Source organism: Cnephaeus nilssonii (genome assembly GCF_951640355.1).
Source record: "Cnephaeus nilssonii genome assembly, chromosome: 1".
Taxonomy (NCBI): Eukaryota; Metazoa; Chordata; class Mammalia; order Chiroptera; family Vespertilionidae; genus Cnephaeus; species Cnephaeus nilssonii.
In genome coordinates this window covers 111,086,494-111,112,136 of record NC_137072.1, presented here as the reverse complement: position 1 = coordinate 111,112,136, position 25,643 = coordinate 111,086,494, and the positions used below count along the sequence as shown (strand labels likewise).

At 36.3% G+C, this 25,643-nt stretch overlaps 1 protein-coding gene across 8 annotated transcripts in view; it reads left to right on the top strand.

Moving 5' to 3' along the window:
- CPEB2 (cytoplasmic polyadenylation element binding protein 2) overlaps positions 1–25,305 on the top strand; it is a 62,644-nt gene extending 37,339 nt beyond the window's left edge. For 4 of the 8 annotated variants that reach the window (XM_079791959.1, XM_079791955.1, XM_079791958.1 and 1 more), the window contains 7 exons: positions 3,272–3,295; positions 9,165–9,335; positions 9,938–10,027; positions 13,233–13,351; positions 13,609–13,723; positions 17,521–17,702; positions 21,337–25,305. In XM_079791959.1, the coding sequence (XP_079648085.1) occupies positions 3,272–3,295; positions 9,165–9,335; positions 9,938–10,027; positions 13,233–13,351; positions 13,609–13,723; positions 17,521–17,702; positions 21,337–21,564 (929 nt within the window). In that variant the 3' untranslated portion in view covers positions 21,565–25,305. The remainder of the gene's footprint in view (positions 1–3,271; positions 3,296–9,164; positions 9,336–9,937; positions 10,028–13,232; positions 13,352–13,608; positions 13,724–17,520; positions 17,703–21,336) is intronic. The other 4 variants (XM_079791961.1, XM_079791957.1, XM_079791960.1 and 1 more) reach the window with 1 other exon arrangement.
- The last annotated feature ends 338 nt before the right edge of the window (positions 25,306–25,643 follow it).

The window sequence follows — 25,643 nt, the reverse complement described above, 5'->3', positions numbered from 1 at the left end:
TTGTTCATTTTTAGGCTTAATACCACATTAAAGACTTACGGGAATCCACTCTTTTATTGTCTTTTCTTGATAGTTTTAAAATTCCTATTTTATCCATCTGATTTTCCACAGTTGATGTCCCGTCTCTTTGAGACAGGTTTTTAAGGCCTTTAGAAGACTTAGAAGACCTAGATAACCAAATTCTAAATGATACTTCCACACCTACCCTCACCCTAAACCAGTGATGGGCAACCTTTTGAGCTTGGTGTGTCAAACTTCGCCAAAAAACTGAGCATAACTCGGGTAGTGTGTCACTTTGAGGAAAAAACTAACTCCAAGACTCTAGTCGCAAATGTTTCATCCTCAGGAGCAGCAAATGTTTCATCCTCGGCATGCGGCCGCGTATCATCAGAAATGGCTACGCGTGTCAGTGCTGACACGTGTGTCATAAGTTCGCCATCACTGCCCTAAACTAATATTTAGATAGGTAAGCTCTATGTAAATTACATATAGAGTGTGAGGCAAAAATAAGTTTACAGTTGTTTGTATGGAAAATAGTAGAATAATTATAAATAATAATATAAGAATAACCACTGTTTTGTGTACTCACAACTGTAAACCTTTACACATAAACATATATGTAATGTGTATATATAGCTAGCTATATACATAAATTATACATGTGTATACATACAGGTAAACTATATAGGTTAGGTTAATCTGTAGAACTTTGAGATAATTAGCACTCATGGACAGGTTAAGTATGCTGTAGATTATATATAACTAAACTAGAGGCCCGGTGCACGAAATTGGTGCACGGGGGTGGGGGTGGGGAATCCCTCAGCCCGGCCTGCACCCTCTCCAATCCAGGACTTGTCAGGGGATGTCTGACTGCCAGTTTCAAAGCAGTCAGACATCCCTCTTACAATCCAGGACCACTGGCTCCTAACTACTCTGCCTGCCTGCCTGATGCCCCTAACCTCTCTGCCTGCCAGCCTGATTGCCCCTAATCACCTGCCTGTTGGTATGATCACCCCTAACCACCCTCCCTTGCCAGCCTGGTCGCCCCTAACTGATCTCCCCTGCAGGCCTGATCACCCCTAACCACCTCTGCCTTGACCCCCGCCACCATGGCTTTTTCTGGAAGGATGTCCGGAAGACGTCCGGTCTAATTAGCATATCACCCTTTTATTAGTATAGATAAAGACAGTAGAATGGCAGAGATGCAAATGAAGTTATTTTCCATAGAAGACTTATGTAAACCTTATATACTTTTTTTACTTATTTCTTGAACTGTAAATGACTAAGAGAGTTGTCTAACTTGTTCCCTTTTTTATTACAAGGGAAGTAATGCTATATTCTCACCTTATAGACACCTTATATTAAAGTCTTGGAATAAAATTTAAAATGCATTTTGAAAACTTCAATAATCGTTATATATAAAAGCCTAAGCAACCATTATGACCCAACGACAGAAAGGACCAGTCAGCCAGTCGCTATGATGCACACTGACCACCAGGGGGCAGATGCTCAACTCTGAATCTCCCCCCTGGTGGTCAGTGCGCTCTCACAGCCAACCTCCCATGGCCCCTCCCCCCAGCAGGCCCTCATGGGACCCTGGCGCTAAACTATTTGTAGAGACCTGCTTCTGGGTCAGGGTTTCGTACGTAGCAGAGCAGCTCCTCGCTGCAATCTGTAGAAAGTCAGCCCTCAACACAAGAGTTTGTCTCGTTCCAGTCCTCTCCCTTCCCCAGGGGCCACCCGCCCGCCACAGTGCCGGCACAGCAGAGAGGGAAGGAAGAGGGGGGAGGCAGGTAACCATGCAGTGGGCGCCGACAGCGGTATCTGTAACCGGTATCCATTTCTTCCACACCCGGTCCGGCTACCGTTGCCTCCTCTCCTGACCCCGCCAGAGCCCTGGAGCCCGGGCTGGGACAGGGAATTGGGGGTGGGTGGCGGTGGACGCAGCCCCTTTCCCGGGGGGGGGGGGGGAGCAAGGGCCGGCTCCCTTCTTGGGGCCAGTGGCCAACCTCCCGCGGTTCCTCCCCTGGCCAGCCAACCTCCCTTAGTCTTTCCTGCAGTCCCTCCCCCTCGGCCGGCCACCTCCCACAGTCCATCCCTCCAGGCTGGCCAACTTCCCACCACATTCTCTCCCCTGGCTGGCCAACCTCCCACGGTCCTCCGCTCCCCCCACGAATTCGTGCACCGGGTCTCTAGTAGAATATATTTAATGAGATGAAATGTTTTCTTTTGGTCTTTAAGTTTTATACTTTTGAGGAGACATTTCTGACAACTGTAATATATATTTCGATTTGAGATTTATTCCATATCAATTTTTTCCAGGCCTAAGACACTGTGAACATGAAATAAGATCTGAGATTCAACAGTCATTTTTTGTTTACTGCCTTGGTTCTGTATATCAATTTCAGGGTAAAAGTACTTGTTGTATATTCAGATTGGGGGCGGGGGGAAGGAGTTATTTAAAAACAAGTTGTGAATTTTATCTAACTGGTAGTTTCTTATGAAAAATAAATTGTATTTTTTTCTTCATAAGGAATTATATAAACTGCTAGTCCCAGATGAAAATGCCTTACTAATTTATACTTTCACAGTACTTAACATACCTACTATTCTATGATAATACCAGTAATAATTTGCATCTGAATCCCTGTTACCTCAGATGTTAAGACATAAACACTTTAGAAAGCTGTTATAATATGTACTAAAAGAATAGAAAGCATTATTAGCTATAGTATGTCATTGATAATTTCTTCAACTAAGCAAGTTTAAATATGGATTGATTTCTTTACTGTGTCTTCAGTACTTTTTCCAAGCAGGGTTTGGTATAATGTGAATTGAATCTGAATAATCATTTGTTGGACTATATATGCTATATATACTACTAATAAGTAGAAAAATGAGGATTTAATTCAAATTGTTGCCATTCATTGGAAAAATTATTTGTGATGCTATTTAACTGTAAAGTGTTACATATTCCTATCCTGCTCTGATGAAACAAATATTTATTCATGAATTTTAACATGAATGAGAATAAAATGTATATTTCCTTTTAATTTCACAGTTTTTATACAGTTTAGGTGAGATATATAATAAAAGTGCTCTGTAAATGGTAAAACATCATGCATATGTTATATATTGGTATTATTGTAGCTTGAAAACAAAGTAGCACTAATTTCCAGATGCCCACACAACTTTTCATATCACAAATATTTGTATATGTGGGCTTATTTTTAGTTCTGACATTTTACAATTTGTCTTTGTTTACATGCAGCAAGGAGTTATGGGAGAAGACGAGGTAATTCATTTCTGTTTGCTATGGTATAACTGTTTCTAATTGGGTTTTACTGATCAATGTTGTATTAATTATCACAGATTTCTTATGCGATGTCTGAAAAGTCACAGAAGAATTGTATTTTGATTTGAGCACTTATCAAAGTTTCTAATCTAAATCTCTTAACCTTTAAAGAACATTTCATACTAATAAGGTTATTTAATGAAAGTATCCCTTTTAAACTGTCTAGATTTTAATTATTTTAAAGTTATTTTATATCTTTTAAAATAAAGCTGTCATTTATAGTTTAAGAAATATGTTTAATACATACTAGTGAAGATGACATGCAATATGATTTTTCTACTCTAAATCTATAACTGATTACCTAAGCTATGGTATATGATTATATATGGAGTTTATTATTTTAATGTTTGACCCAGTTGAAATTAACAAATTGACACTGATATATAGAAATCATGTTGCTAATATTCTCTGTCTTCTAAGAATATAATTCTCCCCCCCACACACTTCCCTTCTTCCTTCTTTCTAACACACACACAGCACACACACACATACTTTGTCTCTCCCTACAGTAGTCTTCCCTTCAGGGTTTTTATTATCTTAAGGAAAAAGCTAGAACTGTGTGATGCTGGACTAATAAACATTCTAGGAAAGCAGCTGACAGTTTCTGTGGCTTAAAATTGGCCTTTTTTTTTTTTTTTCCATGTGCAGAATTTGAGAGGGAAAAATGTCTTTGGCATGAGAAGAAGTAAAAAACATTATACTACTACATTATATTTTAAGTGAGCGATAATCATGGTATTTACATAGTTGTTAAAAGTGCAAACTAAATAGAAAGAATATTCCTTGACCCTTAAAATCCCCCTTGAGCAATGGAGAATAGACAATAATAGTGCCTTTTCATAAATATTACATGTGTGTGAGTGCTTCAATTTCTTTTTATCTAGTCATGAGTGCATGTGCTTTGAAAACAAGAAAAAATATTTGCCACCACTAAGGACAGAAACTGGTATTTTGAATTCTTAAGTAGGCTTTCTAGTTTTATATTTTACTTTGTCTAAATTTAACATTTTTGGAATCTGTAGCTTCAAATGCTTGACTGAATTTTTTGATTCTTTACTTTTCTATCTAAAAAACTAGAGCTATAGAAAAAAAATGTAAATAACTTTCTAAAGATTGTTATTAGCAACTGAGAAGAGAGAGGGAATGTTTAGAATTTTAGTGTCTATTTTCATATCTATAGATTGTCTCATTTCATGTGCTATTTTAATATGGAGCTTCAGTTCTCTTGCAAAAAGACCCACTTGCCAAGTTATGATTTTAAAGTATTTTTGAAACTATAGAGCAATTTAGGATTATTTTCTTATTATATACTTTTTATCTAATTAGCCTTATCAATTTATGTTTAGTGTTATTAGGTATATGCCAGTGTAAATGTCATGATCTAGGAAGTTCTTAGGACAAAGTTAACAGATGATCATTTTGTTTGTCTTTTTTCATCTCAGTTCTGTAATTATAGACTATGGTTATAATATTAAGAAAAAGCAACAGTTTCTGCTTTTAGATAGGAACTTGCTACTACTCCTAAATATCTCTATCCTCTGAGAGCCATAAAGATTTCCTCTGCTTTCAAGTTGCCTCCAGTATTGGAAGAAAGAGGACTCTCACCTGATTTTAAGTAGAAGCTTTCTTTGGGACAGAAGTGACAGTTGTCACACTTATTTAGCTTATGGGAGGATATAATGCCTGAATTTTCATCTCAAATTATATGGCATTCAGTAATTTTTTTTTAGTTGATATTCTGTGGACAGTAGAAGTCTGCATTAAAATTTTTATTTTGATGGTCAGATGAAAAGAATGCCCATTAGAAATAGTTATTGATAGATTTTATATGAATTCGAAAGTATTTTATACCGTAATATAAAAACAAAAACAAATGAACAGCAAAAAAACATGCCAAAGGAATGGTTCTCTTCCTATTTTTTACTCATTTTCCCCCTTTCTATTCAGTTTGCATATTTTATTACATCCTCTATGAGAAAAGAATAAACCTATTATTGGGGCAAAATATTTTAGAGTGATAAATGTACCTTATAATTTCATTCTAAGTTCTTTGGTGAAACATGCTTGATTTGATAAGTAATTCTATCTGATTAAGCAGGTGATGTTTGAGAGAGATCTGTCCTGCTCCTACTTCTTTTGCTTTGATAGTCTTTTTTTATCCTTGCATAATACATGAAAGTCACACTGGTGGGTTATCTACCCTAATAGAATGACCTCTGGATCTTATAAGTTGGAATGAATATTCCTATTCATAATTAATTCATATAATTTGTCTTGTTTTTATTTTTGGAGCAACTTTTATTAAATAAAAGAGCAAGATAATACAAAGAACCATGCTTCAAGCTATAAATTGAATAATTGCGCAAATGTTTTCTTTTTCTTTGCTGCCTTTCCCCATTGATATGTTGGGAAACGTCTTTATTCTGGGCTTCCATAATAAGACTAAAAATATGAAAAGTCAAGTATAAGTATTAATGTTTAGGCACATTATTAGCATAATCACCACAGTAAGAAGCTCAGTGTAATCTTAGTTATAACTAACCTCATATTACATTATGTTTATTCTTATATTTTCTGTTTCTATTTTTTCCTATTGCAAAACTTTGATTTGCCTTTCATTTGTGTGTACAGTATGTTTATACACATGCTTGTGTGTGAATAGTTCTACATTTGTTAAAAATATGAAATTTATAATTTAAAAACAAACTTCCTACAAAGAAAGCTTCAGCCCTAGATGGGTTTAGTGGTGAATGAATCAGATTTTTAAAGAACAAAAGTTTATTCAGTTCTGTATCTATTTATATGTTGTTGTTGTGTGTGTGTGTGTGTGTGTGTGTGTGTGTGTGTGTGTGTTCTTGTGCCAATTTTCAAAGCTTATTTGTTTAAGGAATTTATTTCCTCTAGTTGTTGAATTTATTAGCATAGTTGCTTATAATATTTCCATTTTAGCCTTTTAATGTTCATAGATTGTATTGATGGATGTCCCCTTTTTCATATCTAGTATTCGTAATTTGAGTTTTCTTTCTTGAACTTAGGGATATATAAATTTGACAAGTTTTAAAGAGCCAACTTTTGGGTTTATTGGTTATCTTTCTGTTAGTCTTCTATTTTTTAATATATTTTTATTGATTTCAGAGAGGAAGGGAGAAGGGAGAGAGAGAGAGAAACATCAATGATGAGAGAGAATCATTGATTGGCTGCCTCCTGCACACCCCCTACTGGGGATCGAGCCCACAACCTGGGCATGTGCCCTTTGACCGGAATTTAACCTGGGATCCTTCAGTCCGCAGGCCGACGCTCTATCCACTGAGCCAAACCAACTAGGGCCTGTTAGTCTTTTTTATGTCACGTTTTTTTCTTTTTTTTCTTTTATCCTTTTTGTTTTTAATTTGCTATTTTTCTTTTTATGGCATAAACTAGGATTACTTTAAATATTTTTTGTTCTCTAATATGCATTTAAAACTAAATTTTCTGCTAAATATGCAGATTTTTCTCTACATAGGTAGCTTTTGCTACATCCCACCGATTTTATATTGTGCTTTTTTATTATTGTTCAGTTTCACTCTTTTGGGTGTAAAAACCTGAAAACATATCCTAGTTTCATAGTAAAAAACAAGAAATGTAATTTAATTTTGGTTGAAAACTATGGTAAATATTTTAGTCCAAATCAAATTTTGAACAAATTCTACTTCCCTAAGCACATATGATTTTACCTTTATTGCCAGCCATTTGCATGCACTATATATATATATATATATATATATATGTGTGTGTGTGTGTGTGTGTGTGTGTGTGTGTGTGTGTGTGTATAATTCTTGGAAAAATATGTTTAAAATATACTGCATATGGAAGACATGCATAATTATTTAGTGGTTCCCTTTTATAATCAAATTAATTTGGGTTATAGGAAAGGATAATTGGCAAGGTAAAAGGTAATATTTTTGTTAGTGGTATTTACTCAGCTAACTTCTCTTTTAAATAACTATAGCTTTTATGGCTTTAGAAAGAAAGCAGTTATTATTTTTTAGCAATGAAGATTCTTAGTGTGGCTAGTATGTGATATGTTCTTAGCCTTTTCATTATATCCTTTGTTCTGGTTAATAGATTATAGATATTTGCTAATTATTAGCTGTAATATTTTATTATAGTAAGAACATTATTATAGTTAGCAATATGGAATAATTGTCAATGTAGTTTTAATTATACTTACAGTATCATAATTAGCATAAAAAGTGTCATTTTGAGTCACCCCTCTATCTGACATTGCTTATCTAGTGATTTCTTTAGTCAATGCATTCATGAACCCTAAATATTTATGGTCTACATATTTTCTCATGATAAAAATCTGTTAGAAAGACTGTTGTATTTACGGGACTGCTAAATTTGTATGTATGTTAGGACACTTTAAAGTGAAATAATTTTCAAAGCATTGTCATATCTGAAATAAATATAATATTTAGATCTGTCATTTTTAATAAAAAATTAGTATTCATGTTGTTTCTCTATCTTATATTATTCCTTTTTAAAATATAGAATTATTTATTTAAAGTCCAACCTTAGAAAGTTGAACTATTTAGTTACTCACAATTAATATTGTTTTTAATAGATCTTGATGAGGTTGATTTTGTTAAGTAAAATAGCTCTTTCATTTTGAAGAGCTTTCCATTGATCACAAAAAAAATGTTGACGTTTTCTATTAGTCCTTATTCTGATAGCAAATACTTGCTAAGTCTTTCTAAAGAACAAGAAAAAAGTTATCATCTTGCTTGAACCCCTGTATCATTATTTCCTTCACCTACTAAATGAAATATCTCCTTTAAACTGGCATTCAAAGATGAGTACTCTCACCTCAAGGTGCTTTTCCAGCTTGATTACTCTACTTCTCAAATAAATTTATTTTTCCTACTTTCTTTTATTTTTTTCTCCCACTTGAAAACTGTACTCAAAACCATGTTCCTACAAATATTTTTACTTTTAAATATCCTGCCCTTTCTAATGCTCTCAGTAAGCACTGCTACCTTTCCAATTTCACCACAGATGCTATTCAGTTTCACTTGAGGATTTAAGAAATTACCCATTTATAAGCTTAGACTACTCCTTCCTCCACCATACTTGGAAGCATTGCGAAGTTTTCTTATGGATATGTGCCGCAGTTGCATCTAGAGATCTTATCTTTTCTAATGCACATTCGTGGAGAGCAGGGAGTGTATTTTATCAGGTCATTTTTATTTCTTGTCCCCACATGGTCTAGCATCATGATTGCTGCAGAGGATGTGCCCTCTAATAGGGTGCACTCCCAAAGGGCCAGCTCAGCTGTGGACCCAAGTCCAGAGGGAGTGGCTTTCCACATGTGCAGAAGCCCTGCCTATCCTTTCATATAATTGACAAGTATAATTAATTCAAGACATTATATGCAAGTAATGCTTGATGTCTTTGTCCTTCCTGTAGTCTGCAAGTGTTTTTTTTTATGTCCTCTTATCTTGTGAGTCATTTTCTTTCTGCTACCAGTTTCTAAAAGTTCTTTCAATTACATATCCAGTCTGACAATCCTATACATTAGATTCTTGTTGCTTTCCATAAAAATTTGAAGTAATGTAGTGTTTGTGGTGTGTTATATTACTGTTTATTTCTAAGTCATTTCTCAGACTGCTTCCCTCTTGAATCTAAGGATTAAAACCTCAAACTATCTGAATTTCCTTTCACTTTTATGCATATGTCACCTTCATTGTTAAGCCTTTGAATTTGTCATTGCTTTTTGTACTCTTTTTTCAGATCTGATATTCAAGTTATATTTGTTCTTATATTTTAGGTCGTTCTTCCCTTTTTCCAATCGATGATGGCTTGCTGGATGATGGTCATAACGATCAAGTTGGGGTTTTAAACTCACCCACATGTTATTCAGCTCATCAAAATGGAGAGCGAATAGAACGCTTCTCTCGAAAAGTTTTTGTTGGTGGCCTCCCTCCAGATATTGATGAAGGTAAGTTGATGATTTGGTGCTATTTTCTTTCACAACTAATAGATGGTCCAGTGATGCAATAAACTAATAGATTATTCTGAGTATTAATAAATCTAATAAAGGTTTCTAAGAGCTGAAATTACCTGGAGTATATACTGGATTTGGCTTATATGTGTTTCAATGAAACTACCTGACCTGTGTCAGACTGTAGTATATTTTATGAGTATTATAGATTTTTCACCTCTTGTTTTAGCATTCCTTTTTCTACAAGATTTTACTTGTCAAGCAGTAATGGATCTCTTTATTTAATTTAACATAATGTTGGCATGTTTTTCAAGCCAGTGATATTTAAGGATTGGTATTCTATACATTCATTATTATCTGTATCACTTTATGTTGATTATTCTGACAAATGAGCTACTTTAAAATGAATTTATTTGGACAAAATATTTTATGAATAATTTTAATAAGGATATTGAACATGTTTTTAATATTTATATTCTAGCTTATTTTAGGCTATTTGTACTTTAAAATGTTAAATATTTAAAGTAACTTACAAAATATGGGGTTTTAGAATGAATTCTTAAACTAATTCCTAATGCATATTATTATATTTTCTTAAGATGAAATTACTGCTAGCTTCAGAAGATTTGGGCCTCTGGTAGTAGATTGGCCTCATAAAGCAGAAAGCAAGTCCTATTTTCCACCAAAAGGTAAGGGTTTTTATTGCTAATATTTGCCAGGGAATCAATTATATCTAAGCAAAAGAGACAATATAAATTACTTGGTGTTTTCTAATAAAACAGAACTATATCCAAAAGGTGCTGTGCAACTTAGATAAACAGTTGTTGAACAGAGTTCCAGGCAGGAATTGAAATATAATAAAAAGGAATTAGAATTGGTTTTTGTGGAGACATAAATAAACATTTTTTTTTACATGAGTCTCATATTCTTTTAAGGGGATGGTGAACTATAAGCCTAGGAAAATTGGTTGGCACAAATTTAATGAAACAGAATACTTGCTGTCTTTGTGACTGTTGTCATTGTGTCTGTTTTTAATATTTTTATTGGTTTTTAGAGAGAGAGAGGAAGGGAGAGTGAGAGAGAAACATTGATGTGAGAGAGCAACATCAATCGGCTGCCTTCTGCACTCCCCTATGGGTGACTGAGCCCGCCACCTGGGCATGTGCCCTAACAGGGAATCAAACTAGCAACCTTTCAGTATAAAGGGCGATGCCCAACCAACTGAGCCACAGCAGCCAGGACTGTTATGTGGTTTTTGAGGTGGTTGTCAGTTTATTTCCTCAAACTTAAAACAAAAAAATATATATTAGCATGGCAAATCATAGTTTTGGTTGTTTTGTTTTTTGTTTTTTTGTATAATTATAGTTAATTGTAGCCATTGCCAAAGACCAGTATTCCCAAACCTTGTTCTTTCAAGCATTTTTATCATTCCTGTAATTCATAATTTTTCATGGTTTGGAAAACACTGGTGCAGAAGCATTCAGTTTGTGAAGATACCTTATAATTAAGGCAGTGACTTGAGCCCTGAATACTGAGCCACACATGTATGTATGTTTCACTCTGCAGTGAATGAGGTTCACCTGTGTGAATATTAGCTTACTCTAATAAATTCTAGAGAGCCATAGATGGTTTGTTTTTGGTAAGAGTATTTTAATCTTTAATGGCTTTCCTTAGCTAGATCATAGTTTATTTGCCATGTTTGCTTAATTAATTTTTATAATATAAACATTTCTTCCCTAATAATCACAAAATAATTAAGCAATATTAAAAATTTTGAATTTAAAGTATTGTTTTTAAATTAAGTAATGTGAAAATAATTATATCAAAAATAATATCACAAAACATAAGCAGCATTAAAAATATTGAATTTAAATATTGTTTTAGTAAATTAGCCTTATATTCTCTTTATTATTATAAAACAGTTATAGTTCTCAAATGCTCAGCTTTGTATCAAAATTAAAGCCTTCACTTAAAGAAAACCAGTCTTTATTTTTAAAAATGTTTTCAAACATTTAAATTGCTTCTAGTAATTTAAATAGTTCTAAAATACATTTCTTAATCTTGCATAATTGTACCTTTGGAAGTTTCTATTTGTGTGGGTCCGTTTAATGTCTTATTTATGCAATCGAGTAATGTAATTTTATTAAAATGAAGTACTTCTGTGTCACATCAGACCTTTGTGGCAGCAAAAGCCATTGTTGGCAGCAAGCAGTGTTTTTTATTTCTATGTAAAACATGACCTCATGCTTCCCTTTGTTTATTGGAACAGATGTGCATGGACTGCTTGATGGCTTCTTCATATTAGAACTGGGTGGCAGTCTCCATGTTTGTTTGCACAGGAATCTTGTCAAGGAAAGGGATGTTTTTAGATCATTCATAGCTATCAGCTGCTGGGGAAAATCACAAAGGAGTAAACCAGGAATGTAAATGTTGATGCCATTTTATAATGAAGTCTGCTTTGCCTGCTGGATACATGGCTGATTAAAGATTGACAATTGGTAACCCAAGGAAAGGAGGAAGTGCGTATTTCCCAATGATAGAGGAATTTAAGCAAGAGCTTGGATTTACAAGTCTAAATAGTCTCTAGACTGAAAAAGTTGTTTGTCCAAGTTGAGACTTGATTTAAAAGTTCTGACCCACTCTGAAGGAACCTGTTTTATTCCAGCCTCCCTAAGATAGTTTTTTAGTATCATGTGAAAGTTGTCAAGTTGCCTGGGGAATTTTCCCTCTGCATATGGGAATTCCTGGGCCTTTCCAAGTGTTCTGTAGTCCAAAAGTGTGCTCTAGATCTTGGTACCCTAAAGGCATTTAGAGGAAACTTCAGGCCCTAATATGCTCCACTGATTAATTATTCCAAATGGTGTGAGAAGGCAGTATCACTACGAGAAAGAGAATGGGACAGACCAGAGTTTGAAATTATTCAGCCAATTACTTGCTTATGTTACTGATGTCGAACAAGTAATTAACCACTTGATACCTCAGTATCTAATCTAATAATAGACAAATATGCAAATTGACCACACCTTTGCTATGCCCAAGCCACGCCCACCAGCCAAGTCACGCCCACCAACCAATCAGGATGAATATGCAAATTATCCAAACAAAGATGGCGGCTAATTTGCATATCACAACAGCTTAGAAAGAAGCCAAGAGCTGCAGAAGGGAGCAAAGCTGCAGAGAAGCAAGCAAGCCGGGGGGAGGAGAAGGGAGGAGTGGAGGCGGGGCCGGGGGAGAAGGAAGTTGAGCAGGCGGGGCTGGGGGAGAAGGGGCGGGGCCAGGGGAGAAGGGAGGAGCGGAGGCGGGGCCGGGGGAGAAGGGGCGGGGCCGGGGAGAAGGGAGGAGCGGAGGCGGGGCCGGGGGAGAAGGGAAAAGCAGGTGGGCTGGCAAAGAAGGCGGGCCGGGGGAGAAGGGAGGAGCGGAGGCGGAGCCAGGGAAGAAGGAAGGAGAGCGGGCTGGTGGAGAAGTTAGAAAAGCAGGGGGGCTGGCAGAGATCGCGGGGCGGGGGACAAGGGAGGAGAGCAGGCAGGGTGGGGTAGAGTGCAGCAGGAAACCCTATTGCAGGATTTTTCCTGCAACGGGAACGCTAGTTTTCTCTATAAAGTGGGAATAATGTTTCATAGACTTGTGAGCATCAAATAAAATAGTTAATGTAAAACTTTTAGCACGGTACTTAATAGTAAATGCTGCATATAAAGTAGCAAATTAATTTACTGAGTATATGTTTTCATGGGCATTCCAATAGTATATTGTGTTCTCCTATAGAAAATATAATGATGCTAGTTCTATTTATAGGATTTTTCTTTTAATAAAAACTTGTATTTTCTAAACAGTAATGAAATTTGGGGTGCAATCACTTACCTTAACATATTGCCTCATTGTTCATGATTATTACAGGCTATGCGTTCCTTCTCTTTCAAGAAGAGAGCTCAGTTCAGGCACTGATTGACGCTTGCATTGAAGAAGATGGAAAACTCTATCTGTGTGTTTCCAGCCCGACCATCAAAGACAAACCAGTAAGTAAGCACCACATGAACTCTAAGCTACAAAGATAAGTTTTCCAAAAACGTTTTGAAATGATTGTTAGTGGAAAACAGTTCAACCACCATATTAAGATTCAGTTTAAATAATTTATAGTTCCTAGATAAAAAATAATAATTTGTTTCTAAATCCTACTGCCCCAAATTTTAAACAATGAAAAATCCAGTGCTGCAAAACAGCATAAGCTGTAAAGGGAATAAGACCCAATAAAATACCGTCCTTTTCTTAATAGGTTCAGATCCGTCCTTGGAATTTAAGTGATAGTGATTTTGTGATGGATGGTTCTCAGCCTCTGGATCCCCGGAAAACAATTTTTGTTGGAGGTGTTCCTAGACCACTAAGAGCTGGTAAGTAGAATACTACCAAATTGTGTGCTTTTAAAAATCATTTAAATATGAATTCGTTCAGTAAATATTTGGTAGCTGTTGTGTACATGGCATGTTGGGCAGGTTAGGGGCAGATTCCTCATGCTCCAATAGTTGCTAACTACAGAATTCTGAGACAAATTCTGAGAACCATTCTTGAAACCATCAAGTAACTGGAGAATGGAGCAGTCATCTATTGATATTAATAGCTAACTCCAAACAGACTCATAAGGAAAATCCGCTCAAATACTTCTGACTTCTTAAGTGTAACTTGCTAAGATATGAGAATTTTATGTGGTTTGATTTTCATATCTGAGGAAGAAATTTGGAATTTAAAACATTAGCACTTTAGATAAGTGAGTGATAACGTGTGATGTCAGGAACCAGAGATATACTGGAAGATGTCAGAGAAAAGTAATTATAGATGTAAATATCCACTGTACAATCTCATTTTAGGATACCATATATCCTGTAAAGTATATTAGTGCCTTCCATTACTGCACCCTCTTCCAGTATGGGAGATTGAGGTTAAAGAACCATTCTCACATGTAAATACTAATAGAACATAACTGCTATAAGGAAAGACTGTGAGGAATAGAAGAACATACGGCAAGGGAAGGTGATATAGTCTGATGTTTTAAATATACTTGTAGTTGAGCTGACATGTAAAGATTGCACAGAAGTAGTTTGGGGTGGTCAGGAAGTTTATAAGATGTTTTCAGATAAAGGGAAAAACATATCCAACGGTCTTCATTGGAGGGAAGCAGATAAATTGGAGGCACTGAAGAAGCCCAGAGTGCCTGACTTGGGGGTATAAGGAGTGAGTGAAGAGACACAGAAGACTGAAGAAATAAGCAGGAATCTGGGCAGACAGGTTTAATATGTTAATTTGGTCTTTATCCTCAGAGCAAGGGGAAACCATTGAAGAGTTTTAATAGAAGGAAGCATGATCACATTTGCATTTTTGAAAGTTGACTTCAGTGACTCACGGAAGGAGAGCCCAGTTGAGAATAGATAGTAGACAGATTTAGTGGCCCATTGTCGAAGTCCAGAATTCAGATAGTGGTGGCTTGGATTAGTGGTGGTAGTGGAGAAAGAGCCAAGTGAACAGCTACTATAAGGGAAATGCAAAGGTTGCATCTCTGCTTTCAGTCTTAAGACACTAGATAGATAGTGGTGCCTTTTACAAGTTGAGGAACACTGGAGAAGGAGCCGGTTGGAGGGAAGATTTGGGTCTTGGTTTTGAAAGCTGTGGCACCATTCAGAGCTCCTAAGTAGAAATTTCAGTTAAGCCATTGCTATGTAATACAGGTATCTCTGCCTTTTAAAAGTTGATTTACTTGATGCTACTTCCTTTTACATTAGTACTTACATTACATTTACATTGTACCTGCTTTAGCTAACCAAAAGAAATACAAAGAGAAAAGCCAAAGCCGGTTTGGCTCAGTGGATAGAGCGTCGGCCTGCGGACTCAAGGGTCCCGGGTTTGATTCCGGTCAAGGGCATGTGCCTTGGTTGCGGGCACATCCCCGGTGGGGGGTGTGCAGGAGGCATCTCTCTCATCGATGTTTCTAACTCTCTATCCCTCTCTCTTCCTCTCTGTAAAAAATCAATAAAATATATTTAAAAAAAAAAAAGAATGCAAAAAAGAAATACAAAGAGAAAAATAATTATAACCTATACAAAAGTTTTCATAGGGAACCCTCCGCTTTCAGATAGTGAGGGAAACCTATATATATATTTTGAGAGACTCACACTTGCTGCTCTTTTGCAAATAAACTTTGGGTGGGGGAGAGATCTGAAGCAAAGGGATAAGGCTATTGCCATGATCCAGGTGAAAGTTGGAATGTGATGTTAGTGATGGAGGTGAGGTGATTGGATTCTTGATATGGCTTGAAAATCAGGTTCACAGGATTTCATGTGCAGTGGGGAAAAAGATAAAGCCAAGAGTCATGACTTGGCAACTTCATCTTTTCCATTGCTTACTAACTGAATCAGCAAAACCTCACTGGGGCAGGTTTAATGGGATGGTGGAAGATCAGAAGTGCCATTTGAATACACTGATTGTTGCAGTGTCTGTGAAATTGACAATATGAGTTGTCCAGTAGACAGTTTCATAGATGAGTCTGGAGTCCAGGAGGGAGGCCCCGACTAGAGGAATGTAGCAGCTGAGAACAAACCGGTGGTAATTAAAGCCATGGCACAGGATCAAGTCACCAAAGCCACAATTGTAGAGAAGTAAGTCCAAGGACTGACTGAAACCTGGGGTCCTCTGATGTTGAAAAGTGAAGGAGCTGAGGAAGGACTAGCAAGGAAGACCAGGAAGGAGTTACAATGAAGTAGAAGGAGAATTAGTAGAATAACATATCCTAGAAGCTAGATGGAGAAAATATTTCAAGGGGATGGAAGAGATGAACTATATTTAATGCTGCTTAGAGGTAGATTGACCATTGAACTTGACAGTGGGGGAGATGACCTGGACAGGAGCAAGTAAAATGGAGTTATGGGATGAAAGTTTGGTTATGAAGGGTTGAACAAAGAAGAGAAGAGACTGGGGAGTATAAAAAACTTTTTTTTTTGGCAATTAGGGGAACAGAGAAATGAAGCAATCACAGAAAGGAATAAATAGAGTTAAGAGATGTTTTTTTTTTTTAAGATGGGACAAATTACAGTATATTGGGAAGGACCCAGTATAGAGAGAAAAAACAGTGGTACAGAAAATTGAGAGGGGATTTGCTAAAGTAATTCTTCTGTAGTGAGAGCAATTGGGATCCTAGTGTAAAGTGAAGGGATTGGCTTAAAAAAACACCCACATTAAACTGTTAACAGATGGAAGGGGGGGTACCTCTGGCATAAGCATTTCTGGAAGCCCCCATGGGAGGATGAGGTACGATAGAAAGCTTTATTTCCATTTCTGTGGAATCATATCCCTTTGGTAAAGCTAGAAGCAGAGTCAGTGTCCAGAGTTTCCTTTCCATGTTGGAGCTGGGTCCTGTTCAGCATCAGACTAGTTACAGTACATTAGTCCATTGTGTGGTGTGAATGCAGGAGAGCCCCAAAGACCAGAGTCATCAAGATTCCCAAGAGGAACCAAGAACACGGGGGATTAAATATCCCAAATTTGCCTCCTTGCAGTGACCACGCCCATTCTGGCCAATGACCTCTGCTCCCAGGTCTGACTGACAGTAAGCGCCTTCCCTAGTCCCCCAACTTTACTGGGCATGTATCTGTCTTTGTCCAATCTCCTGGGGAGTATAAAGTTGTAGCTGCTGGTGAAGCTGTTCAAATGACGTGCCTATAATGGTTGGCTTCCCCCTTTGCGTATCTCCTATGTATGTATATAAAAGCCTAAGCAACCAGAAAAAACGATCAACCAGTCACTATGACGCACACTGACCACCAGAGGGCAGACGCTCAATGCAGGAGCTGCCCCCTGGTGGTCTGTGTGCTCCCACAGTCAACCTTCTGTGGCCAGCCAACCTTCCGCGGTCCCTCCCCCAGTCCTGCAGGCCCTGTCCGGCAGCCAGCAGGCCCTGGCCATTTGGGCCCCGATCAGGACTGGGTGAGACGGCCCCAATAGGCCCTGATTGCCGGCCAGGCCTAGGACCCTACCCGTGTGTGAATTTCGTGCACCGGACCTCTAGTTATTAATAACTAGGTTAATTACAATGATATCAAAACTATGTATCCAATTGACTTTTACTTTTTAAAAAAACATTTAAAAGTTGTTGATTTACTGTGTTTTCTCACATTTCATTAAGTTTCTTTTTCTTTTGAAGTGGAACTTGCTATGATCATGGACCGGCTGTATGGTGGAGTTTGTTATGCAGGAATTGATACAGATCCTGAGCTAAAATACCCAAAAGGTGCTGGTCGAGTTGCTTTCTCCAATCAACAGAGCTATATTGCTGCCATCAGTGCTCGGTTTGTGCAGCTTCAGCATGGTGATATTGATAAACGTGTAAGTTGCAATTGGGAAATCACTTCTGTCCTACGATAAGGTGCTGATAGTAAGAATAATGATGAGTTAATATAATTCAAACATTGAATATTTTTATACTCCTTTAACTCTGAAATGTCAAAGTTTTCAACATACTTTAAACTTTAGGTATAATATGAAAAATATAAGTGTCGTTTTAAGGCATGTTAAAAATTTTCATTAGCCAATAAGGTCTTAATATTCTTCTAACCATAGAGGCGGAACTTGGTTTAAGAGGTTGTACTCTGGAGCCAGATTGCCTGGGGTCCCCTTTCCACTATTTGCTCTGTAATTCTGGGCAAATTAACCCTTTTGTGCCTCTTTTTCCTCACTTATGAAATGGAAAACAGTAATATTATGACCCTCACAGTTATTTTTTTTAAATATATTTTTATTGATTTCATAAAGGAAGGGAGAGGGAGAGATTGAAACATTAGTGATGAGAATCACTGATCGGCTACCTCCTGCACGCCCCACACTGGAGAGCGAGCCTGCAACCCGGGCATGGGCCCTGACTGGGAATCGATCCATGCCCTCCTGGTCTATAGGTCGATACTCAACTGCTGAGCCATGCTGGCTGGGCTCGCTCACAGTTACTTTGAGGCTTAAATAAATTTACATATTTTGAAGCACTGAGAACAGAGCTTGGTACTAAGTGCTATTTAAGTGCTACTTATTTTTCATTTGTTATAAAATCTCTATATATAAAAGCCTAAGTGACCAGCTGACCAGCTGGTAGCTATGACGTGCACTGAACACCAGGGGGGCAGAAGCTCCACGCAGGAGTGGAAACCACAGGCAGGGAAACATGGAACAGACTGATGAATCTCAGAGGGAAGCGGGGAGAGAGAAGGGCGGGAAGAGATTAACCAAAGATCTTATATGCCTACTAGAGGCCCAGTGCACAGATTCGTGCACCAGTGGGGTCGCTCGGCCTGGCCTGCGGGGATCAGGCCGAAACCAGCTCGCCAACATCCCCCAAGGGGTCCCAGATTGTGAGAGGGCGCAGGCCAGGCCTTGGGACCCCACCGGTGCATGAATCCGTGCACTGGGCTTCTAGTCTAAAATAAAAATGTATTCATTTTTATCTAAAAATACACAATAATAAATATGCAAACAAACTGCATATACAAAATAATAATCCTAAACTTTAAAACAGTTACTCTTTAGTAGTTTTGTTAGGTCATCACAATAAGAACTTTTAGGAAGTCCTACTAATGCTAACTGAAAACTAGCCACCCCATTGTGTAATTCTGAGTACCAATGATCATCTACTAGTAAAATAGGGGAAAGGAGTGGACAAAACTCAGTTGTTCATTTACAAATCTATTTCATACTAAAATCTGTGAATTGTTTCTATATAAATCTAAGCAGTATTCTAAAGTTACCATGTTTATATTTATAGTACAGATGAGATATACTAGGAATATTAGGTAAATTAACTTTTTATATTCTAATTAGTAGCTTTAACTTAAGTGTGTTCTCAATAAAAGACTATTTGGGGGATAGGGGAGTTGATTAACTAATGCTAGTTGACTAGACCATGGACTTTCGAAGTGTCATCAATTTAATTACCAAACCATACCATTTAGAAAAGAAGTACAGCATAGGTCTGTTCATTACATGCAGAGTGTTTTGTTTGTTTGCATTGTTACTTAAAATATTGGGGGGAAAATTGAGAATGGGCTCTGCTTTTATTCAAATATGCATATGAATTTTTTTTTGAACCTTAGAATTTCTCTAATTCAGTGGTTTTGAACCTTGGCTGCACACTAAAGTCACATGGGAGCTTTAGAAAAACCTTGACATCTGGGTCCCACCCAGAGATTCTGCTGTAATTAGTCTGGGATGCAGCCAGTTCTCCCCAGGTGATTCGAAATTGCAGCCATGCTATAGACCACTGATGTAGGCTAACCCCCACTCTTGCAGAGAAGTGATACAGTCACAGAGGAAATTATTTATATTGTATATATTTGTAGTTGTTTAATATTCAGAAGCAGCGGGAAAAGATTGTTGCATTGTCATACCTCATACCTCTTTGTTTCCAAAATGAGAATGATGGATACTTATTTGGGGCAGAGTATTGATTCTTAAATAGAAACTCATGCAGAGCAGGTGAATTGAGAAACATGCCTTCTTACACAGGCATTGAAATCCCTAAGAGAAGCTTATTTTTCCAGATATGTGCTACTAAGGTATTATGGAAAATAAGAATAGGTGAAGAACTGATGAAACTCTGTTTCACACATGCAAAGTTAAATAGTTAGAGATTAGTATTAATCAGAAATAAATATTGAAATGAACTGCAAATATAAACAATGGAAATCCATTGCCTTCCTATGAAAGGTTTGTTTTACAGTCTTTTTATCAACTTTTAGGTTGTTTCCAGTTATAATTGTTTTTATTACAAATAGTGCTGCAGAAAACACCCTTATATATACAATTTCTGCACAAATGCAAGTATTTCAATAGAATACATTCAGAGTAGAAATTGTTGGGTCACTGTTTTTTACTGTGGGCAAACACTACCTTATGTCAAACCAAGCTATTAATACACTCCAGTTTTTCTGCCCTCCTCAGGAAAGGATGAGGTCTTAGGCTGCCTGACACTATTCACTCAGACAAAGGTAGTAGTAACCTTTGGTTCAGAAAGAAGCAAGAAAGCAAGGCTATCTTGGCTAATAGTAGCTAATGCTAATTTACAGAGTATTTATGGTGGCACTGTCTTAAATGTTTTTACTTGCATTATCTAGTCTTCACTGGATTGGGCAGGTTCTTTAACCCTTTGCACTCGCTTGCTTTTTTCTCAATTCCTTTATTCTAATGCTAACCGTGTGGAGTCATACTCAACATCCTAGTGCAAAAAGTTAATTAATCCTCGTTTAACAGATGAGGTTAAGAGGTTTAGCAATCAGACCTTACTGGAGTCTGAGGTCTTCTAGCAAGTCAGGCCTGCACAGTGGGACTTTGACTTTCTTTCTTATAAATTCACAAAAGTCTAGACATGCCCGTAATAACATTATCCACAGCCCTGGTTCTGAACCAGTTACATACAAGCAGGCACAGCTCGCCTGCGGAGGAGAAGTGCTGCCAGGTCGGTGCTGTCCCGGTGGTGCCAACTCACAGGTGGTACTGGAACGAAGGGACAAATATGTAAAAACCATTTTGTCTGCTTTTTCACTCACAGTGACCTCTGAAAATATTAATGCACAGGTATTTTTATGATGTTACTTCAGGAAAGTCAGGGTGGAATGTTTTAGAAATCAGTTATATTTTTGTAGTTTTTAAAATTATTTTCTGTCATTGGAAAATATAGTAAATACCATTCAGTTTATAATCTTCTGAAGATTACATTGCCAAACATATAGCAATATTACCAAACTAAGTGCTTATTTAATCACATGGTCAATTAGAAGCATGAAACATCATATAAAAAATGATTAGTTCAAGAACAAAATGAATTTTTTAACCTATGTGGTAAAGCATTTCTTTGGGAAACTGCCTACTTTCTCAATGTTCAATGCTGTGTTGTTTTTTTCTTTAGAACATATTTTAAATTATTACTAAAATGATTTCTGAAGCAGACTTACTAAGACATTTTTATCTCATTTTCTAGGTGGAGGTAAAGCCATATGTGCTAGATGACCAGATGTGTGATGAATGCCAGGGCGCACGCTGTGGTGGAAAATTTGCTCCCTTTTTTTGTGCCAATGTCACTTGCCTGCAGTATTACTGTGAGTTTTGTTGGGCAAATATCCACTCTCGTGCAGGACGTGAGTTCCATAAGCCATTGGTAAAGGAAGGTGCTGACCGTCCACGTCAGATCCACTTCCGCTGGAACTAGGAGTAGCAAACCTGCCTCTGTTGGACAAGGAGAGAAAGGCTGCATGTGGCTTACTGTGTCTGAAGATACTGACATGCGGAAGAAATAAGTGCATTCTTCTGCTTTCACCCAGCTCAATACATGCATCTTTATCAGCAGCCAAAACACTACAAGCCTCTTGTTTTTCACCAAAACCCTACATCTCAGGCTTACTAATTTTTGTGATATTTTCATGTTAAAATAAAATGTTTTTTTGTATTTTCTCCAAGTTATTTTTATATGTAAAGTTAAAATTAGATATGAGAATGTTTTGCGTAGGGGCAAACAGTCTGCTGCTATATAGTGGGTGAAGCGTGCACTTATTTCTAAACGTGGGTTTTTAACTTCAAGATCTGCCCCAGTAATTTACCAAAGGTAGCAAAATAATAGTGAAGATGGAATATGTCTGCTACAAATGCTTATTTTTATTGTTGCTATTTTCAGTGTATACATAAACTAAAATTAGGGTTGATTTTTTTGCTCTCCATTTTGACTTGCAAGAAATAATACCTCAAGATAATCTGATTTATTAGCTATTTTTAAACATTTTTAATCACAAGCTGTATTAGCTTTGCTGCTATATAGGTGTTATGTGTAAATGCCACCTATTAATACGGGATTGAAAACGTTAGAGACACACTGCATTGCAGATAAAATGCAGGCAGCACAATATGGCCTAAACTGCCATAGTTTTAGAATGTGAAAAAACAATGCATGTTTACTTACCTGTATACACCATATGCATGCACTAGAATTATTAATAACAAGAGGTGAGGTATTGCAAATGTTCAAAAACAGCTCTCTTGACTCTAGGTAGCATGAACAAATTATAAAATTTGTTTAAAAAAAGCAAACTTGCATGCATTATTGTGACTTCAAGTTTAAAAAATTGCCCTACATGTGTACAATATGCATATTAGTTTTAGATTAGAGAGTGCAGCCATTTTGTGATCTGGTCCATAGTGGAACTCGATTTTATGCAGACTGGATGTAATACTTGTAATCTCTGTGCAATTTTGTGACGTGCGGTTCTAATTCATGTGCAGTGATATAGTATAGATAAAAGACTGAATAAAAGAGAAATACTAGACTTTTAAAGAAAGTTGATTTTAGCCCCTTTGATAGTTCATGGTTAAGACATCCTTTATAAACCAAAGATGGCCAGCACACTGCTAACCAGTCACCAAATGTAAGACCCACAAGAAGCCCATATTTAAATGAACGAATTGATAGAAGAATGCAAAACTTTGGTAAACCTAAGTGAAGTCAAAATGGAGATGGGGAAATATACAGATGGCTAGTTGCATAAAATTCAATTTTACCTTAAAGACAATGGTGAAATCTGGCTTGAACTTGCTTACATGTTTGACCTATGTATATTGGGGTCTTCTGTCTAAACTGGGGTCACTGTTGCATGGAACATTGTTAATGGTTAGGAATTGCTTTTTTTTTAAATTTTGATGAAGGAATTTTGGTAATGGCTTTGCTTGTAATTTTGGGGAAAGTGGCATGGAAACAAGCGACAGTTAATCAGTTTCTCTTGGTACTGAACACTATTAGAATATCAGTAGGGATGTTTTTTCTCTTTAGAGCATTTTTAATGTAACCAGCCCCTATATTTTAATGTCAGAGTTACTCTGCAATCTAAGCAAAGCACCAACAATGGTAAATGTTTTTTTAAATGCAGAACTAAGATTCTTGACTCTAAAGAGAGAAAATTACAAGGGGTATTGTCTTCGAGCAACCCCTTGGGACAATCCTTCATGTGAGCAAAGTGTTGATCTTAACATTGGTTGTCTCTGGTGTGCTTTTGTACTGTAAAATACGGTTCATGTCTAATTCTGCTGTTTTATTGTGGTTGTGGTTCAAGTTTTTAATGTTTAAAGTTGATGCTGTTTTCAGAAGAGCTTTTTACTAATTTATTTGTCGATGTTCCCTCTTTGTTACTTAAACCATGATCCTCCAGATTTTTGGAGTATTCTTTTCTAACCTTAACCCTGCCAACCTTGATCCATTTGACATTTGTTATGCACTATTTTTATATCTCTGTGAGAGATTTTTCCAACAGTCAGCTATTTTATGGCACACTTTTTTTGACTGATGACATCTCCTTTGCTATACCTCAATTTTTGGAATTTAGAAAAGAAATCAGTAGTTTTGCAATGTTAATTATTTAGATATTTAATTTCGCAGATTTTTAAACTTTATTTTCATAATTTCTGCTTAATGTTTAAAATTTGAAGAGCCTTTTCATGTATTAAATAATGAACACTAGAATAAATTATATGATGAAAATAATTGGAGATGTTGAAAATCACTTTCCCTTCTTAAACAGAAATAAATATTGGGAATGAAGGGAAATGTAATAGAACACCCTCTTCGCCACGGGTAAAAATGACAGAAATGTATGGTTTGTTTTACCTTCATTTCTGTTACAATTGAAGCTTATTAGTCTAATAGTTTGTTCCTTCCCCACCTCACCCCTACCTCTTTTTTTTTTTTGCCTTTTATGTACTACATTCTTATTTTCTAACTGTTGAACACTGTATTGAAATTTTTTTAATTTACAGATCATATTTATTTTACTATTTTTGTAGAAAATTATTAATTTTGATTGTATTTTTGTATTTTCAAAGCTTCTTCACTTGTGTTCTCTAAATGTTCTTATTGCTGCCCAAAAGTATGACTGTGGAGGAAAAAATACTTTAAAAATCCACACTTTTTGTTAAGAAGGAAACATTTAGCATTTATATATTTGTGTATGGAAAACACTTGATATTTTATCCCTGTTGCATCTGGCTGCATAGAGCCTCTCCTCAAAGATGCTACAAAACTTGAATATAACACATTTTGGAAGGCTGACTAACCTCGATTCTGTGTTGTGATGTGCAATACTGTTTCTAATGTTTGTATAAAAAAAATAACAGTGTAAACCTTTTTAATGCAAATTTATTTTTTTCATTGCATATTTTGCAGATTTTATCCACAGTGTCATTTTTTACTGTCAGAAAAGATACCCCTTTTGTCATTGCAACTATTTTTTAAATCCAGAAATCTTTGTACTGATGTAAATGATTGTAGTTATTTTGGATAGTGTTTTGCTAACAAAAGGAGAGACTTTTTTCATGCATATTTCTATTTTGTTTTTTTGGGTTTTATTTTATTTTAATAGTAGTAAAATACTTGGAATAATTTTTCATATTCTTGTCATTAATATTATTTTGTATTTTTATGTGGAAATATATAATTTTATGACACTAATTGCTAAAGTTTATTTTATGTTGAATTATTTTTGGAGCTGAAATCTTTGTAATATTAAAGCAACTAGTTTCTAATTCCCAGTTTCTGTATAGAATCGCACAAGTGGTTTATGGAGTGTTTGGATTGTAATTATAAATGGTTCTTTGATATGCAAATTAATATTTTCAGTTGATTTTATTTTATATTCCTAATGGGGTGTTAAAGCCGTTTTTTATTTTTTTCTAAAAAGAGAACCCATGCTTTTATGGACACTAGGTAAACACCTTCAGCTTAAAAATTTTTGTTAAAATATTTTAGTTTATTTTATTGTTAACTCCCAGGTGTCTAAATCTCCAGTCTGTCTGTTGTACTGGTAATTTAACTCTGTAATGGAATAGTTTGCTGCCAACTATTTATATTAAGTAATTTTTAAATATTTGTAATATTGTTGACTGACTAATAAACTATTAAGTTATTGGCATAGTTGTGGAATCTTATTCTTTGAATTTATCAAAATATCCATCAACTACTAGTAATATCTTATTAAGAGTTTAGTGACATGAATATATTACGAGGCCCAGGCCAATTCTACATTTATAACAAGTATTGGGAGGGGATTGTGGAGATTGTCTAGTCCACCGATTCTGCCCAAAAGACCTTTTGCATCAGTTCTCCCACACTCACCCTCCACCCCCACATACATACCACAGTGGGTATGTATTGCAGTCATTACAGATCATCAGTGTGACCATATCTTAGTTGATGCAGCACTCAAAAAAAAAAAAAAGAAAAACTGTTGACCATTTTACTAAATGCACAAT